General features: G+C 36.7%; 1 protein-coding gene across 13 annotated transcripts in view; it reads right to left on the bottom strand.

The window, feature by feature from the left end:
• The window catches only part of MPDZ (multiple PDZ domain crumbs cell polarity complex component), a 176,160-nt gene that overhangs the window by 69,732 nt on the left and 86,866 nt on the right, over positions 1-19,562 (bottom strand). For all 13 annotated transcript variants that reach the window (XM_019965939.2, XM_019965938.2, XM_019965943.2 and 10 more), the window contains 4 exons: positions 18,077-18,193; positions 16,605-16,772; positions 9,779-10,063; positions 9,401-9,524 (listed from right to left, as the gene is read on the bottom strand). In XM_019965939.2, the coding sequence (XP_019821498.2) occupies positions 9,401-9,524; positions 9,779-10,063; positions 16,605-16,772; positions 18,077-18,193 (694 nt within the window). The remainder of the gene's footprint in view (positions 1-9,400; positions 9,525-9,778; positions 10,064-16,604; positions 16,773-18,076; positions 18,194-19,562) is intronic.

Below are 19,562 nucleotides of genomic sequence, written 5' to 3'. Positions count from 1 at the left end.
AAACAAAAGCCCAGGTCCAGACGGCTTCACAGCTGAATTCTACCAAAAATTTAGAGAAGAGCTAACACCTATCCTACTCAAACTCTTCCAGAAAATTGCAGAGGAAGGTAAACTTCCAAACTCATTCTATGAGGCCACCATCACCCTAATACCAAAACCTGACAAAGATCCCACAAAAAAAGACAACTACAGGCCAATATCACTGAGGAACATAGATGCAAAAATCCTTAACAAAATTCTAGCAATCAGAATCCAACAACACATTAAAAAGATCATACACCATGATCAAGTGGGCTTTATCCCAGGGATGCAAGGATTCTTCAATACCCTCAAATCAATCAATGTAATACACCACATTAACAAATTGAAAAACAAAAACCATATGATTATCTCAATAGATGCAGAGAAAGCCTTTGACAAAATTCAACACCCATTTATGATAAAAACACTCCAGAAAGCAGGAATAGAAGGAATATACCTCAACATAATAAAAGCTATATATGACAAACCCACAGCAAACATTATCCTCAATGGTGAAAAATTGAAAGCATTTCCTCTAAAGTCAGGAACAAGACAAGGGTGCCCACTTGCACCATTACTATTCAACATAGTTTTGGAAGTTTTGGCCACAGCAATCAGAGCAGAAAGAGAAATAAATGGAATCCAAATTGGAAAAGAAGAAGTAAAACTCTCACTGTTTGCAGGTGACATGACCCTCTACATAGAAAACCCTAAAGACTCCACCAGAAAATTACTAGAAGTAAATAATGATTATAGTGAAGTTGCAGGATATAAAATCAACACACAGAAATCCCTTGCATTCCTATATGCTAATAATGAGAAAACAGAAAGAGAAATTAAGGAAACAATTCCATTCACCATTGCAATGGAAAGAATAAAATACTTAGGAATATATCTACCTAAAGAAACTAAAGACCTATATATAGAAAACTATAAAACACTGGTGAAAGAAATCAAAGAGGACACTAATAGATGCAGAAATATACCATGTTCATGGATTGGAAGAATCAATATAGTGAAAATGAGTATACTACCCAAAGCAATTTATAGATTCAATGCAATCCCTATCAAGCTACCAATGGTATTCTTCACAGAGCTAGAACAAAAAATTTCACAATTTGTACGGAAATACAAAAAACCTCAAATAGCCAAAGCTATCTTGAGAAAGAAGAATGGAACTGGAGGAATCAACCTGCCTGACTTCAGGCTCTACTACAAAGCCACAGTCATCAAGACAGTATGGTACTGGCACAAAGACAGAAATATAGATCAATGGAACAAAATAGAAAGCCCAGAGATAAATCCACGCACATATGGACACCTTATCTTTGACAAAGGAGGCAAGAATACACAATGGATTAAAGACAATCTCTTTAACAAGTGGTGCTGGGAAAACCGGTCAACCACTTGTAAAAGTATGAAACTAGAGCACTTTCTAACACCATACACAAAAATAAACTCAAAATGGATTAAAGATCTAAACGTAAGACCAGAAACTATAAAACTCCTAGAGGAGAACATAGGCAAAACACTCTCCGACATATATCACAGCAGGATCCTCTATGACCCACCTCCCAGAATATTGGAAACAAAAGCAAAAATAAACAAATGGGACCTAATTAAACTTAAAAGCTTCTGCACATCAAAGGAAACTATAAGCAAGGTGAAAAGACAGCCTTCAGAATGGGAGAAAATAATAGCAAATGAAGCAACTGACAAACAATTAATCTCAAAAATATACAAGCAACTCCTACAGCTCAACTCCAGAAAAATAAATGACCCAATCAAAAAATGGGCCAAAGAACTAAATAGACATTTCTCCAAAGAAGACATACAGATGGCTAACAAACACATGAAAAGATGCTCAACATCACTCATTATCAGAGAAATGCAAATCAAAACCACTAAGAGGTACCATTTCACGCCAGTCAGAATGGCTGCGATCCAAAAGTCTACAAGCAATAAATGCTGGAGAGGGTGTGGAGAAAAGGGAACCCTCTTACACTGTTGGTGGGAATGCAAACTAGTACAGCCACTATGGAGAACAGTGTGGAGATTCCTTCAAAAACTGGAACTAGAATTGCCTTATGATCCAGCAATCCCACTGCTGGGCATACACACTGAGGAAACCAGAATTGAAAGAGACACGTGTACCCCAATGTTCATCGCAGCACTGTTTATAATAGCCAGGACATGGAAGCAACCTAGATGTCCATCAGCAGATGAATGGATAAGAAAGCTGTGGTACATATACACAATGGAGTATTACTCAGCCATTAAAAAGAAGACATTTGAATCAGTTCTAATGAGGTGGATGAAACTGGAGCCAATTATACAGAGTGAAGTAAGCCAGAAAGAAAAACACTAATACAGTATAGTAACGCATATATATGGAATTTAGAAAGATGGTAACAATAACCCTGTATACGAGACAGCAAAAGAGACACCGATGTATAGACCAGTCTTTTGGACTCTGTGGGAGAGGGAGAAGGTGGGATGATTTGGGAGAATGGCATTGAAATACGTATAATATCATATATGAAACGAGTCGCCAGTCCAGGTTCAATGCACGGTACTGGATGCCTGGGGCTGGTGCACTGGGACGACCCAGAGGGATGGTATGGGGAGGGAAGAGGTAGGAGGGTTCAGGATGGGGAACATGTGTATACCGGTGGCGGATTCATTTTGATATTTGGCAAAACCAATACAATATTGTAAAATTTAAAAATAAAATAAAATTAAAAAAAAAAACAAAAAAAAAATGAAATACATATATACAATAATGACTGGACAAATTCTTCAAAAAGTTATTTCTAAGTTGTTAACTAGCCTTTCGAGATTACTAATTAATAAAGCACAGTTAACTGGGTCTTTGGGTTAGCTATAAGTTGTGAATATGTATGTAGTACTGAAAAAAATCAAATATTTGGCATCTGATAATATAAAAATATGTTGATAATGCCACTTAAAAATAAATTTAAATATAAATATTCAAAAAAAAAAAGGAAGAAATATGAGTCAGTAGTGAGGTAGATGAACCTAGAGCCTGTTATACAGAATGAGGTAATTCAGAGAAAAACAAAGATAGTATATTAAAGCATCTATATGGAATCCAGGAAAATGGTACTGATGAACCTATGTGCAGGGAAGGAACAGAGACACAGACACAGAGAATGCACTTGTGGACACAGCACATGGGACGAACTGAGAAAGTAGCATTGACATACATCTACTGCCGTGTGTGAAACAGATAGCTCTGGGAAGCTGATATATAACACAAGGAGCCAGCCTGGCACTCTGTGATGACCTGGAGGGGTGGAATTGGGTGGCGGCTCAAGATGGAGGGGATACATACATAGTTTTGATTCATTACACACACACACACAGTTATGACTGGTTCATGATGTTGTAAGGCAGAAACTAACACAATTATCCTCCAGGGGATACTGCCAACCCAAGGATTAAACATGGGTCTCCTGCATCACAAGCACATTCTTTACCATATGAGCCACCACAGAAGTGCAACAAAAATAAATAAAAATAATCTTTTTAAAAAAGCATAACAGAATTACTAAGAAGCTTGTATTCAAGTCTTATCTGCAGTGCCTATCACAGTGCCTAAATGTACAGTAGTCAGCTGAATTAAACTGATGTAAACAATAATCTATTACTGCATTATTTCCAAATCTGAACTTCAATAGCTCCAGATTTTGATATTCACTTGTGCTCTTGACATGGTCTCTGGATGATTCGTAAGAAATACAGCCCTAGTAAGTATAAAATTGAATTCCCTAGTCTCTATTTACCCTCATTTCTCCATCTGTCCTCCCGTTTTTGTTTACAGCACCACCATACTACTCTTCCTTTTTCACTACAGGAGAGTGAAAAACCTGGCTTAAAACTCAACATTCAAAAAACTAAGATGATGGAATCCAGTCCCATCACTTCATGGCAAATAGATGGAGAAACACTGACAGACTATTTTCTTGGGCTCCAAAATCACTGCAGATGGTGACTGTAGCCATGAAATTAAAAGACGCTTGCTCCTTGGAAGAAAAGCTATGACCAACGTAGACAGCATATTAAAAAGCAGAGACGTTACTTTGCCAACAAAGGTCCATCTAGTCAAAGCTACAGTTTTTCCAGTAGTCATGTATGGATGTGAAAGTAGACCATAAAGAAGGCTGAGTGCCAAGGAATTGATGCTTTTGAACTGTGGAGTTGAAGAAGAGTCTTGAGAGTCCCCTGGACTGCAAGGAGATCCAACCAGTCAATCCTAAAGGAAACCAATTCTGAATATTCCTTGGAAGGACCGGTGCTGGAGCTGAAGCTCCATTACTTTGGCCATCTGATGCGAAGAGCCGACTCATTAGAAAAGACCCTGATGCTGGGAAAGACTGAAGGCTGGAGAAGGGAACGACAGAGGATGACGTGGCTGGACGGCATCACCGACTTGATGGACATGAGTTTGACCAAGCTCAGGGAGATGGTGAAGGACAGGGAAATCTGGCATGCTGCAGTCCAGGTGGTCGCAGAGTCAGACATGACTGAGCGACTGAACAACAACACTACTCTCCATTATTCAAAGCAGTAATGTTGGTGTTCTGGATTCTTACCCCTCCCACTCCCAATATTTAATCCATCAGCAAGTTCCATCATTTCTATCCCCAAAACTTACCTTGAATTCGTTCACTTTTCTCCATGTCCATACTAAACTAGACCAAGCCATCACTTCTCATCATCACGCCTCACCTTTTGAACCAGCATTGTAACTGGTCTCCTGACTTCCAAAGTTGTTCCTGCCATTTCATTCTTCTCACAGCAGATAGATCATATCACATCATTCTCTATGCTAAGAATATTTTTAACAGTTTCCTATTGTGCAAATAGCAGAGAAGGCAATGGCACCCCACTCCAGTACTTGCCTGGAAAATCCCATGGAGGGAGGAGCCTGGTAGGCTGCAGTCTATGGGGTCGCTAAGAGTCTGACACGACAGAGCGACTTCACTTTCACTTTTCACTTTCATACATTGGAGAAGGAAATGGCAACACACTCCAGTATTCTTGCCTGGAGAATCCCAGAGACATGGGAGCCTGGTAGGCTGCCGTCTATGGGGCTGCACAGAGTCGGACACGACTGAAGCGACTTAGCAGCAGCAGCATTGTGCAAATATACAACATACCTACAATACATGGCTCTGTCTATATGGAACTCCTGGCCTGGTCCTCCTGATGGGCACCCTTCTTCTGCGTCATGTCCTCCTTGCCTCCCCACCACGTTCTAGTAACAATGCCTTTCAGAAATACACTAAGCCTCCCTTTTCAGAGTCCTTGCCTGATACCCCCTTTCTGTAGCTCTTGCACAGCTAACAACTTCTCATTCTTGAATATCACTTCTTCAGGAAAACATTCTCAACAATTCCATTTGAATTGTTCCTTCTCCCCCTACTCTCAACTACACCTTTAAAAATATCAAACCTACTGAAATTTTTGGCCACCTGATGCGAAAAACTGACTCATTGGAAAAGGCCCTGATGATGCGGAAGTTTGAAGGCAGGAGAAGAAGGGTACAACAGAGGATGAGATGATTGGAAGGCATCACCATCTTGAAGGACATGAGTTTGAGTAAGCTCTACGAGATGGTAATGGACATGGAAGGCTGGCATGCTGCAGTCCACGGGGTAGCAGAGTTGGACACGACAGAGCGACGGAACTGAACTGAACTGATTGAAATTTTAAAATTTACATACAATAATATATAGATAATATAATTTCATTTAGAATCAAGTACTAAAATTTCCTTTCAAAACAAGATTATATGATTAAACAATATAAGGAGAGATATAAGTCGATAAAGACATTTACAAAGACTTTGAGAGAAGCCACTAACTCATTTTTAGGTTTTATAATTTTTAATAGAAAGAAATCCTCTCTAACAGTCACGTCTGACTCTTCGGGACCCCATGGACTGTTGTCCACCATGCTCCTCTGTCCATGGAATTCTTCAGGCAAGAATACTGGAGTGGGTTGCCATTCCCTTCTCCAGGGAATCCTCCCAATTCAGGGATCAAGCCCTGGTCTCTTGCAGATTCTTTAATATCTGAGCCACTAGAGAGGCCCATGTATTAACTGTAATTATACCACATTACACATGATATTTCAAATATTTTTAAAGAAATGATCCTGACTGCAATATGTTCCCAGCCTGATATTTCATGCCTGGAAAGGAGCCACCCAGACTTCTAGTTACCATATGCAGATAGAAATGAGCTATTAATCAAATATACTTTAAAAGATTCTGTTAAGACTCATACAAATGAGTTTTAAGTATATTGTCATTAAGGAAACACCTCTGCTTATCATAAACCAATAAACAAGTTTAGACACATTTTCAAACGAGGTGGGTTTCTTTTGAGCAGAGAGGCTGGTTCTGAAATGTTTCAATAAGCACTTTGGTTTGCCCTAATGCTGCCACGTTAACTACCAAGTCCCTCGAGACAACTATAGTTTAAAAAAAAAAAAAATGCAAGACTACAAAACACAATTTAACTCAGTGGCCCATCCTGGGAATCTTGCCCACCATGGATCCTACAATAAAGCAAGCCACAGACATGGGACAAGTTTTCACAAGCTATGGCCAACATGACCTCTAAATTCTTTCTTAACAGCATATTTAACTCATGACTCTACCAGTTATGAAAGCTGTCAGGTCATGTCAACAATATTAAAAAAAGAAGTTGACATCAGTTAGCTCAGCTTATACTTTCCTTTCACCAAATGATCACTTTTAGGTTTCAACAACTTCAAGGTAGTGCCTACTGACTGGATTTTGGTTGTAACTTGTAAGATCTCTCAATTTTGTCCTAAAAGATGTACAGGACAATACTGCAAACCATGTACTGCAGAAACAGAGAACTGGTTCCAAACCTGACTTGCAGCACTTCTCATCACTGTGGCTTTGGACAACGGACTTAACCTCACACTGGTCTGCAGTTTACTCATCTAATCAATGGGGATAATGTCCACATTTGGGGTTATTCAAAGAATTTTTTGAGAAGAGCACATGCAATGTTCCTTTCAAAGTGCTCAACAAAGTACAAAAGAAAAACAGAAGAAAAGGCACAGAATATATTTTAAAAGGCATCTCTACTCATTTCTACAAATATATCGCTTTCTAAAGGCTAAATGCAAATTGTAATTCAGCTTCAAAATTACGCTTGCTATTACAACAGTGCTAACACAGCCTTGGGTGACTTGATGAGCAAAAATCAGAGACAGATTCTGGTGTGAGCTCTGGTTCCACCTTGTAAGGGCTGAGTTCTTCCAGAGAAATTCCTGAGTCTAAGAAATTCCTAATACTTCATCGGTGAAGAAAAGGTAACACTTTCCTTCTTCCTGTTTTACCTGTGCTTTTACCTTTCAGATTCTAATACAACGTAACTAGCCAACGTACAGCAGATCTATCAAAAACCATCAATTAAACTTTTAAATTAATTTTTCAAAGGTCATTACACCTATGTGTACATATAATACCCCCCGCCAACTAAATGTAACGAATTCTGTCACTCCTTCAGCTTCAGCTCTTGCTTTGCCTGCCACTGTGCCACACTTGATCCACACCAAACAAACCCACTGATGCTTTTCTCTGCCTTGGCTCTAGCAGCTTCCAATGTTTCCAATGCCTCAACGAGGTGGTAAAATCTATTTCTTTTTCCAGGATGAAATCAAACATCTTCTCTTCTTTAATATCTGTCTACACTCCTCCAAACTCGGAGAGGAGGGCTTGGCTACTCCTTCATTTACGTCTTCAGTGTTCTTGGTGTGAATGCCACTCATGGCAGGTATGATATGTTAATGCAATAAGGGATCTATACATCAGTCAGTCTACTCTCTTAAACTCATGCTCCTTGAAGAAAACAATTATATCATGGAGTCTAGAATAGTGGCCAGAATACAGAAATAATGTTTGAGAGTTGAGTCAATACATAAGCTAGAAGAGGGTTTCTCATACAGGCTCTGCAAAATTTCTGTCTTATGAGTTAATTTTAAAAATGGGTTCTGTGGCCAATGATGTGTGAGAAGTGCTGCATCTTGGAACATGTACTTACAGATACACAAGGCACAAGTGCAGAGCTACCGAGCGATGCTAACAGAAACACCTGTCTCCCTAAGTTTATCACATCCCAAGCTCGGAACCCAAGTATAACTCCTGTTAACATCCTACAGAACTAGTGTTCCAAGTAACATGCTCTCACAAACACTGCATTAGCAGATGAAATAATTCTGGCAGTTAGCTGTTTACAGCACGTATCCCATAATTAATGATTAGAGAAAGTTCTGTAGCTTAAGTTTTGTAACATTCTATTAAATGTAATATATAAGAGATATTATAACCAACGAGAAATTCTCTGCTACAATTCTCCTTTTAGCTACTGTTGGTAGGACCCAGCTACCACCAAATGGAAAAAAATCTAGGAGACAGATTGGAATCCCAATCACCAGCTACAGTGGTGTTGCCGCTCGACTCCTCTGCCAACTCCCAAATATAACAAGGAAACCAAATCCCACCATAGATACCAACATAAAGGGTACTGGCTGGTTACATCCTAAGAGAAAGAAGACCTCTGACACAGAGCTAACCAGAGTCTTAGACTGCAATCAGGCTTCTGGGGGAAATTATTCTTGACCCTATTTCAGTACTGAGCACTAAACACAGAGCTGAATCATGTCACTGCCTAAGTCAAAAGAAGTATAAATGTGAGCTGCCTTGAAATAATTTTAGCTAGTGTAATTAGGATTTTATTTCTACAGACAGTCTTTGCCCAAATCAGAAGATTTGAGATTTTTAATCAGTCACAATCTTTTATGGGTGGAAAACCCTCACACCTGGGAAGGACTGTTGAAGAACTGCATTAATGCTTTGGTAATGGCACACCTGTCTTTTTAGTCTTTATTTCAGTGAATGAAAGAAATTAAATACAAACTAACGCACACATAACTGGTACCATTCAAAGAAATTAATAATTTACTTTTCCAAAGAATTTAGAATTCCAAGTCGCTGACTTCTCATTTTCTAAAAGTTCCTTCCCTTTCCTTACTTTCTGTCTCATACACAATTTGTATATCTTTCACTTGAATGGAAACAAGGCTTGTGAATACTTTTAATTAATAAGAGAGTGACAGATTTAAGATAGTCTGAAGTAAACCTGTTAACCATTTCAGATAACTGTAGTGAGTACAAAAAGAATTAACATTAAAATTATGGTAAATTTTATCACATCTATCTTCTTATCTACAGTTAAAAGTATTGACTCTATGTTCAACACTTCCTCTTGGCAAGGGGGTTAGGACAGAAGGTGTATGTGGAAAAGAAACTTACCTAAGCTAGAATTGCCTTTTGCTATCACAATAGTCCTCTCGAAAGATTCTCTGGGTGTATTTTGGAGCATGACACACTCAGCAGCAGAGGCCAGGGAGCCTTGTGGAATTAAGAACTTGGAGCCCTGTCAGAAAATAAAAATAAGTCATGTGGAAAGGAAAACACTAGACTTTGGAGTGTGATTTCAACATCACCCATACTCTCTAGCTGGTTGTGCTTTACTCAGCAAGAACTTACACAACAAGTTCATAGGTTGTCTTTTGAAAATCGGAGCTTCAGGAGAGCACTGGCTCCAAATGAGAGAGAAGCCAGAGTAACCTAAGCCTTCACTGCTCCCAACCTCACCATCGTACACAGACTGTATCTTTAGAATGTCACCTTTCCAGTCGAATCAGTCAGCACAGGAGAACTCAGCTCTGCACTTGACAGAACTTCATTTGGTAGGTGAGATTCAGTCCACGCTCTTAAGCCGTCACATTCGTACTGCTGTTCAATAGCATTTGCAGGTGTATAGTCGTTCACGGTAAAGCCAGAAGCCGGCCCCATGCTCAAGTCCACTGAAGGCGCACTCTCGTCCTGTCTTTGCAAGAGATTTTGGGCATATAGCTCCTCCAAGGACATCTGCAGATCAAGTACTGAATCTGAGGAATTTTCAGCAATATCCTGATGATTAAAGAACAAAATTAAAAATTATGGCCAGAATTCTATCAGTGCATTTCCTATGATCTTAATGAACAACTATTTAGTAAAAAACATACACAATATTACTTAAAAAGTATTAGCAGATGTACAAACTCACTGCTCAGCTTATATGTTGCATATGTTTCTTTTTATAAATACATATACTCTTCCTGCAAAACATACATCTAGTACTGAGTCATACTATTACAATACACTAGTACTTAATAAGCTTATTAAGATACAATATTTTGTTATACTCACAAATAAAATTATTCAGAGTTCCATAAACATAGGAAAGTAAATAACTTATATTTCTAAATATCATTTAAAAAGTAGTTCATTTCCAATCTATCTGAAATTCTTATTAGTTCTAAGATTCAGAATATAAAGAATATGACATTGATTGAGTAGTTTCTACTTACAAGAACCTCCAAGAAAAAATTATTTGGATAGGGATTTGTAGGTATTTATGTAGTCAAACAGAAAGTCACACAATCCACATTTTTACAGGGAATTTTTTCTTAAGTACTCTGAAAGTTGCAGCAGAAGGAATAGTACTAAGAAAAGTTGTCCTAAGATGTGGATTCCAATCCAGGCTCTTTATTAATAATAATATCACAGAATTTTTCTTTGTTGTTGTTGACAGTTGCTCAGTCATGTCCAACTCTTTGCCACCCCATGGACTGCAGTATGCCAGGCTTCCCTGTCCATCACCAACTCCCAGAGCTTGCTCAAACTCATGTCCATCGAGTTGGTGATGCCATCCAACCATCTCATCCTCTGTCGTCCCCTTCTCCTCCTGCCTTCAATCTTTCCCAGCATCAGAGTCTTTTCTAATAGGTGGGCTCCTCACATCAGGAGGCCAAAGTATTGGAGCTTCAGCTTCAGCATCAGTCCTTCTAGTGAATGTTCAGGACTGATTTCCTTTAGGATTAACTGGTTTGATCTCGGCTTTATGCAAAGTAATCTCTAGAATTCCATGAAATTCTAAAATTCTACAGCTCTACATAAATATATATTATCTACTTACAACACATATATTGTATCACTTCTGTGCTTTGGACAAGTAGTGTCCCACGAACTGCTGTTGAATAAATGTATCAACTGTTCTTTCAATCCTTTTACTGATGTTTTTAAAGTATAAAATCAGTGTATGAATATATTATTATCAAAAATAATTTGGACCATACTGCACACAGATTACAGTATGAAAGTCTTCCTTCACTGCTCATTCTGCCAGTCCTTTCCTCAGTAGAAATAAATGGCTGGCATTAGTTGGGTGTTTATTCATCAGAGTTTTTTATGTATCTGTATAAGTACACATGCACACATATGCACATATTCATATCCATTTTTAAAAATTATACTAAATACTATATTCCTACTTGATTTTTTGAAGTATCTTTATACCTCAATATGAGAGATTTCCAATGTCAGTAAATATGTCGTCATTGATATATTCTGAGTCACTGTGATATATACCGCAAGTACTTCCAAGGTTGTCAATTATCTTTTAAGTCTGTATATGTCATATACATAAATGTGCAGAAGTTAATGCCTTATGTAATCAAGAATTATGTAATTCTTTATTAAAATTATTTATGCAATCAGACTGGTCAATTTCTTTATGCTTCTGGTTTTATAAGCTGCTTAATAAGTCCTCTTTCTACACAGAATAAATGAAATACTTTTTAGTATTTTTCTCCAACTTTATAAATGGTTTGTTTTCTGATATGGTTTTAACCCATCTAGATTTATTTTTCTGGAGAAGGCAATGGCAACCTACTTCAGTACTCTTGCCTGGAAAATCCCATGGATGGAGGAGCCTGGTAGGCTGCAGTCCATGGGGTCGCTAAGAGTTGGATACGACTGAGAGACTTCACTTTCACTTTTCACTTTCACGCATTGGAGAAGGAAATGGCAACCCACTCCAGTGTTCTTGCCTGGAGAATCCCAGGGACGGGGAAGCCTGGTGGGCTGCCATCTCTGGGGTCACACAGAGTCGGACACAACTGAAGTGACTTAGTAGTAGTAGTAGATTTATTTTTCAGAGTTTGATGTGAGATATGCATCCTTTTCATTTTTTTTTTTTCTAAATTGGCAATCAATCGCTTCAACACAATTTATTACACTAGTTTAATCAAGTGTCTGTCTCTTTGGAATTATCAAACATTCGTGATATAAAGAATTGAGGCAAGTGGGAAAATCATGCAAGCAACTAACATCTTTAACATCCTCAGAAACAAAGGATAGAAAAGTATCATCCTCCACAATACCAAAACCTAAATAATAACCTGTTGGCTCATACAACCAATTTTTAGTCTTTCGGAAAAAAAAAAATACAACACAAAGTACTTAATAGAATAGTGGTTAGCTTCTGTATTTCTACATTAATTATAATAATTAGCAGAGATCATCCTTACCGCTCCTCAAATAAAGGTGGCAATCAAAACTACTTTCCACCGGAAAAAGAGGTCAAGTTGCCCTTGTTAGCTGGGGTTTACTAGAAACCATGTAACAGAAATCTCCATGCATTATTCATGAAGGAGTTAACACTGCCACATATGAAAGAAAGAGCTCATCAACACAGCAGACAACACACGCCTACTTCAGAAACATTTCTGGTTGCTGAACAACAACTGAGTTTTATTTTTAAAAGTCTTATGGATCTAAAAGAAAAGCAGTTCTTCCCTCATAAGATGTCCAAAAATAACTACAATTTCCCAGTACAACTTGGTTATCTAAACTGGAATCTTTCAAAAATCCACCTTAATAGGTACTTCCACTTGATACATTTATGTTCTTAGGGAAAATGGGGGAAAAGTTAAATGAAAATGACAATTATACTTGAAAATATAGTGTAATGCATATTAATGTTATACTTAGGCACATTATTTACCCAGAGAATATATTTACATAGACAAGATTAAAAACTTGAGCATTCAGTGGACACAACCTGCTTTTTTTTTCAATAATCAGTCTACCACAGAAATCTTTCTATACTTTAGAAAAATATACCATAAGGACAGCTGCTCCAATTTGCATTGCACTCCCACTCTTTCTGAGATAAGGTACACTTCCTTTCCTATCTGTACTCTTACCCTACTGAGAGAGAAGGTAAGATCTTTAGTACCTTTGCTAGCTCATAGTTTTATCACTAAGATTTCCACAATCACTCTCATCATCTTGATTATAGTGATGTAATCAGTTTTTGAGATCCTTTCTCCACAAAGTAATAAAAACTGGTATCAAGATTTAAAACATAACTGTGAAGGTAGCAATATTTTATGCTACAGAATGACACTAGTGGAGATTTATTCCTACAAATATGTAGATTTTTATTTTTTTTTTAAAGCATGGAATCCATTGGTTTTGTTTGATTTGTAAAGGTATGAAGAGGGGTTTCTATGGTGACAAACATGAAGCTCAACTTACACTAGAATCAATCGCATTTCCAGGGACCAGCATTCAAGAATGCAGGACATGCACCAAACTGGTAATCTTTTCATCGCTGGAGCAAGAAGAGAGACCATGGGTACACTAGGGAGTGTGGTGCATGGGCGTGTGGATAAGAAGAAGAGGAAATGCATTACACAGCTACTGAACCTTTACTGATTGGACTATTAAGTGAAAATAGAGAAAAAGTATCTTCTCCCACAAAACCATTATTGAGCTTTAAAACAAAAGTGTACAAGTATTTAGTAAGTTTCTAAAACAACTATTTCTGCATTCTATTATGTCTTTGGAGTTTAGAAGGAAACGAGGATAAAAACAGTAATGAAAAACCTAGAAGAATGAGAAAACCCACCAGCTTCTTGCCTTTAATGTCCACCTTTCAGTGACCTGACTCTATTAATCCAAATACCGCTGGAAATGGCCATATTTTTCAGATTCTTGAGTAATGTTTTTTCCCCTAAGTCCCTAAATGATTATTAATCAAATTAAGCAAACACAACTCCTTTATTAAAAAAAAAAAAAAAAGGCAGAATGATCCCCCAAATGGGAGAATTCTGTGCAGAGGAGCTTCAATGTATGCCTACAGTGCTAATCTAGGCAGTGAGTGGTCTAGGTCCAGGCTCTGCGCTTAGGAAGAAGGCCTCCCTCTATAATAAGACCCTGTTCTGGGTGATCAGCTCTTAGCCCTTCCAGCAGCATGCCTGGCAAAGGTCAAAGCCTTCTCATCAGGGTAAAGAAAACAGGTAAACTTATTTGTGCATTTCCAGTCACCATTTAAGGCTACGAGATTATTACATAATTAGCAAAGTCAAAAATTTGAGGAATCACTGAGATCCTCTCACTCTTTTATCCTTCTTTCAAATCTGTATGGAGGTTTCTCTTTTTCTTAAAGATCACATGTGGTATCATTTTATCAATTAAAGAATCCCCAAATGAGCTCACTTTTCTTTAAGAAAAATGGTCGGCTCTAAGTTCTATAACAAACTGCCGCTCTGTCTTTTAAAAATAAATTTAGTGCAAAGAAATAGGAAGATGAATGAATAATCTAACTTTTCAATTTTCCAGCAAAATATCTTAGTACTAAAAAAATGCCACAAAACAAATACAAACAAGCCAAAAAAGTGGCAAAGATGCACGACGATACACAAACAGTCCTACTTTCTAAGAAAACCGAAATCACACAGGAGTTTCACAATGTGTTTTAAAACACCCTCATTAGTGTTTCCTTTGTTGTTTTGTAGTTTAAATATTTCAGTTGATAGGCCAGCGTGCCAAAATTTGCTTCAACAAAAGAGTAAACTGCCTTGGACTTCAGTAAGCCAAAATGTTGTGCTGCACATAGCCAGCATTTGCCCTGTAAAATATATGCTTCTCAGTATGCACATTGTGTAATCCCTTTAAGTAACAATTACTAAGTTAAACAATGCAATATGTCCCACTGGCAAGAAGGAGCGTGCTATGCAGCAGATTAGAAGATTCCATTAGGAGATGAACTCAGCTTTCAGCCTTGAGGCCACTAAAGAAGGAGTATGTTCCAGACAGGACTCAGTCAGATAGTCTCAGGTGTGGTGAGAGAGGAGCAGCTGCTCCATTCAAGATTATACCTTGCAAACCAATTCAAGGAGATTGCCCAGCATCGTTTGCAAGGATAACAGGTGCATCTTGAACATAAAAGAAAATGCTTTGAAAATGTTCTGGCCAAAAAATTTTTTGTTAATCAGAAAAGGAGGAAAATTGTCCAAGGCCTACTGAAATTCTACTTTCCAACCGACTCATAAATACAGATTTCCTTCCCACTGAATTTATGTGGAAAATATATACTTTATATATTTAAAAAAGAATTATTTTCCAATCTTTTACTGTAATGATTATGTTCATTTACAGTATACTTCCAACATGGAAAAATAAGGAAAATATATCCATATATGAACCTTTTGCCCAGATTTAACATACAGCAATATTTTGGCATATTTTCTTCAATTTCTCTTTCTTCTTAAAAGGATATAATGTACTGATATTACAGATACAACCATTTTCCCATGCTTTCATTTTTTCTCCAAGAATAACTTCTTTCCTGAAGTTAAAAGGAATCATTCCTACGCATTTTCAGATTTTCAAAATATACACATTCATAAATAAACACACACTAAATTGCTCTGTTTATTAAATTTCTAGGAAATATAAATGAGTCCAAGAAATCAATAGAAAGATAAGCAACTCCATTATAAAATGACCAAAAGATATGAAGATGTCATTGCTGGATATGAAAAACAGATGGCCAATATATGAAAACCTGTTCCACTTCATAACCAATTAGAAATCCAAATTCAAACAGTGATATATCATCTCACACACAAAAGACTGAATAAGCTTTATAAAATGTTACTTATTAAAAATTACAGAAAAAAATTAAATAAAGAAAGGAAAAAAAATTATAGAGTGTGTCACCAAGAAAATGAATAGAGTTGGATGAGGCACTTACACCAGTAATCTATTTCTAAAATGTCCATGGCACAGACATATCATACAGTAGCTAAATTCTTCATTCACTTCCAGTGACTTAAACATTCTTTGCTATTCACTGTGGTTTTTACATAAAGTATTCTCTGGCATTATTTTATATAAAAATATATGACGGCATTAAGTTCAACTTAGATAATAAATAACAAACTAATGCAAGGACTATTTTACTAACCAACTTTCCATGGAAATCAGATTTAAAACCGTTCAGAAAATAAAGTTACTCTTGTAATTTTTCCAAAGTAGACACTACCAAAAACACAATTTAAGAAATACATTTCATTAAAATTTTTGTCTAATATGCAAATCCTAATCAAAGTTTTGAACTCTTGTATCTGTCACACTGTATCACAGAACCCAGATTTAAATAGTACCTTGGAGTCTACAAGATACTCAGCTAACACCACCTAAAGGAAACTGCACTTTAAGAGTGAAGTCATCACTGCATAAACATAAGGTCTTTAACATGCCACTCCCACAAAATCCCATTAGCAATGATCTCTGGGCAATAAGTTCTCTCATAAATAAAATGGCATTTCCTTTGTACCTTGGGAGGAGAAGATGGAAGGGAGGGACCATAATTCAGGTTATCACTACAAGCACTGCCATGAAGAGATAAAAGAGAGGCTTGAGTAGAGTAGATACTGTCATTATCAGGAGAGTACTGTGACTCAAAGGCAGATTCATCTGCTAAGTCAGCATCATTTGCGTTCACCTAGGAATAAAAACAATAGTATCAGATGGGAATTCTGTTCTGTTACTAAGACTAAAGGGCATACTCGTATCATTCTCTGGTCTATTCTATTTTCTGCAGGACCTCTTCACTCTCTTCAACACATCAGAAACTAACCACTGTAATAGAACAAAGACAAACTGGAGCTAGCATAGAGGGTTATTCTGTCTCATCAATGAAAGGGCAAAAGGTAACAACCAAGGGCTTGGAGCAATTCTAAGTTTAAATATTTCTATAATTTAAAAAAATACTTTTTCCAGTTACCTGGAATTATAATGTGAAATAACTGTACTGATTAAAATATACACCAAAACTCCAAATGGCTGATTCAGGAGCTGGCAATTGAAAAATAACTAATAAGAAGAACCATATCTTTCAACAATAGGATTATTAGAATCAAAGCAAGATGTGCACAATTAGTTATAAACACCTAACGGAGAATTTCACAGGTTTGAAACCTCTCTCTAGTCCAACACCACTAAGACAAGAATTTAAAATACTCCTTTCTAGTCACACTAAGGAATGCTTCCCAGCCCTCCAAAAAAATTTTAGGTCAGGAACCTGGCTTTAATGAAAGAAGTACTAGGAACAGGATGTGTAATTTTTACACTTGTATAAATGTCATATGCATATGCATGTTTATATCTGGTATTTAGTTTTATACTTTATTAACATAGCACTGGCTCCTCTACCAGCCCATAAGGTTCTCAGGAGCAAGAACCATGTATTCACCCAACAAAGTTGGCCTCTAGTGGTCCCTAATGGTAAATCAATAATGTTAACAAACACGTATTCATAGAAAACAGGAACATTCCCTCTTTTGGAAGCTTCTGTACTCTTAATCCGTAAGTGAACCAATGTATGTGACTTTCATATTATTAATATCTAATGAAATAATATAACTGTTACACCATTAAAAGGAAGCTAAAATAACTGATCTATGAATACTGAAAACAGTTAAAGTATGCTTAGAGATACTCAAGTATGTATTTAGAGCAAACAAGTGCTTTAATAACTTTTGGTATGATGTAAAGATTAAATTTACATGTTGACATAATACACTCCTAACTGAATTTCTGCCACAAATCCAACATTTTTCAGGTATATAATGGTTTGCTTTTCTTCTCATTTTGAACTGTGAGAACTACTGAAGTTGAAAACAAAATGTTAAGTTTTCCAAAATATAATGAACAAAGAATACAGTAAGACTTCAGAATGTTTTGAAAAGCAAAAATAAGACATTTAAGATTTTGAAAGAAAGCTTGATAAGCCAGTGCACTACTAACCAGAGCCAAGTCAGCCCTGAAGAGGGCTTTATCAGCCAGCCCTTCCTCCTCGCAGGAATGTGGCGGGTAGAGAAAGGAATCCTCCTTAGCAGAAACATAACCCTCTTCTGGGGACAGCTGCAGGGAGAATGAAGCTCAGTGTTTGAGGATGAGTTCATGAAAAAGAGGAGGAACAGGAAAAAGGGAGGGAAGGGAAAGCAGAGGAGAGGGGAGAAAAAAAGTAAAGTGGGGAGGAAAAATTGGAAAGTTTTCAAATAATGTTTTCAAGTTATAAAGTCATCATAAACAAACAACTTTAACATAAATGATGAGCAAGAAATATAATAAATATTCATGTTGAACAGTTTTATATTTTAAGACACAGTAAGAATGTTTATCCCAATACCAACATCATCTGTTAGATGAGAATCCCTTTCTACAAATTTTTTCACCCTTCTTACAAAGATTATCAAAATCAACAATTTTTTACATTATAATAATCTTCTGGTCACTTCTGGTCACCTACCAAATACTCAAGTTAAACAATGACTTCTGAATACAGAAATAAGGCGACTTTTAGGTGTTAAGATATAGAAGATTTTGCAGAAAAAGAAAACATTAAAAAGAAGGACCAATATCTCTCTGTCATTCCTTACTAGAATATTACTTTAAAGAATGTAATTTCTCTGACAAGGATAGTTAGTGAACTCTCAACGGAGTCTCTTAATTTAGTATGGCTCAAAATACAACCATCACCACCAACTCTGTATGTATACAATATACTTATACTGCACTCCTGATTATTTTAAAAAATGTTAATTTCTTTGACAAGGACCTTTAGTAAACTCTCAATGAAGTCTCTTAATTTAGCATGGCTTAAAATACACCACCAACTCTGTATGTATACGATACACTTATATTGCACTCTTGAGGAGTCAAATTATAACCATGATCACAGTGATGGAAAACCTAGCATTCTTCTTACAATATCAGGAAAAAACAGGCTAAAACATTTAGATTGTCTTGCCTACATCACCCTGTATCACCAATATGTGCAAAAGTATTTCAGAGAAAGAAAATCCTTATCTTCTATGCCCATACATATGAGCTTAATTTTTAGTAAAACTGACTTCATATAAATGAGATTTATCACAATTGCAATGCATATTCAATTTGAAATACTAAATACTCATATGAAAGAAACTTATTTTGGAACTAGCTAGGGAAAAAAAAAAAGATTGCTTCAGAGTTAAGTGGCACTTAATTTTTCCTTAAGGGAAGTAAAACACGTGTATTGATCATGTTTGGCATTTTCTTTGTGTAACAGAAAGACCATAACCAAATGTATGGTCAATATTAATAAATATGTAGAGTCCCATAATGCACTATCTTCATTCTTACACTCTTCATACTGAACCCTTGTTCTGATTCCTACAATCCTGGTTTAATTTAAGGTTTGCTTAATATTCCCTTTCTTCTTCCCTTTCTTCCTGTTTTCATAAATACA

This window comes from Bos indicus, chromosome 8 (assembly GCF_029378745.1).
Source record: "Bos indicus isolate NIAB-ARS_2022 breed Sahiwal x Tharparkar chromosome 8, NIAB-ARS_B.indTharparkar_mat_pri_1.0, whole genome shotgun sequence".
Taxonomy (NCBI): Eukaryota; Metazoa; Chordata; class Mammalia; order Artiodactyla; family Bovidae; genus Bos; species Bos indicus.
Note: the sequence above shows the minus strand (reverse complement) of the source record. Positions and strands in the feature narration are given on the sequence as shown.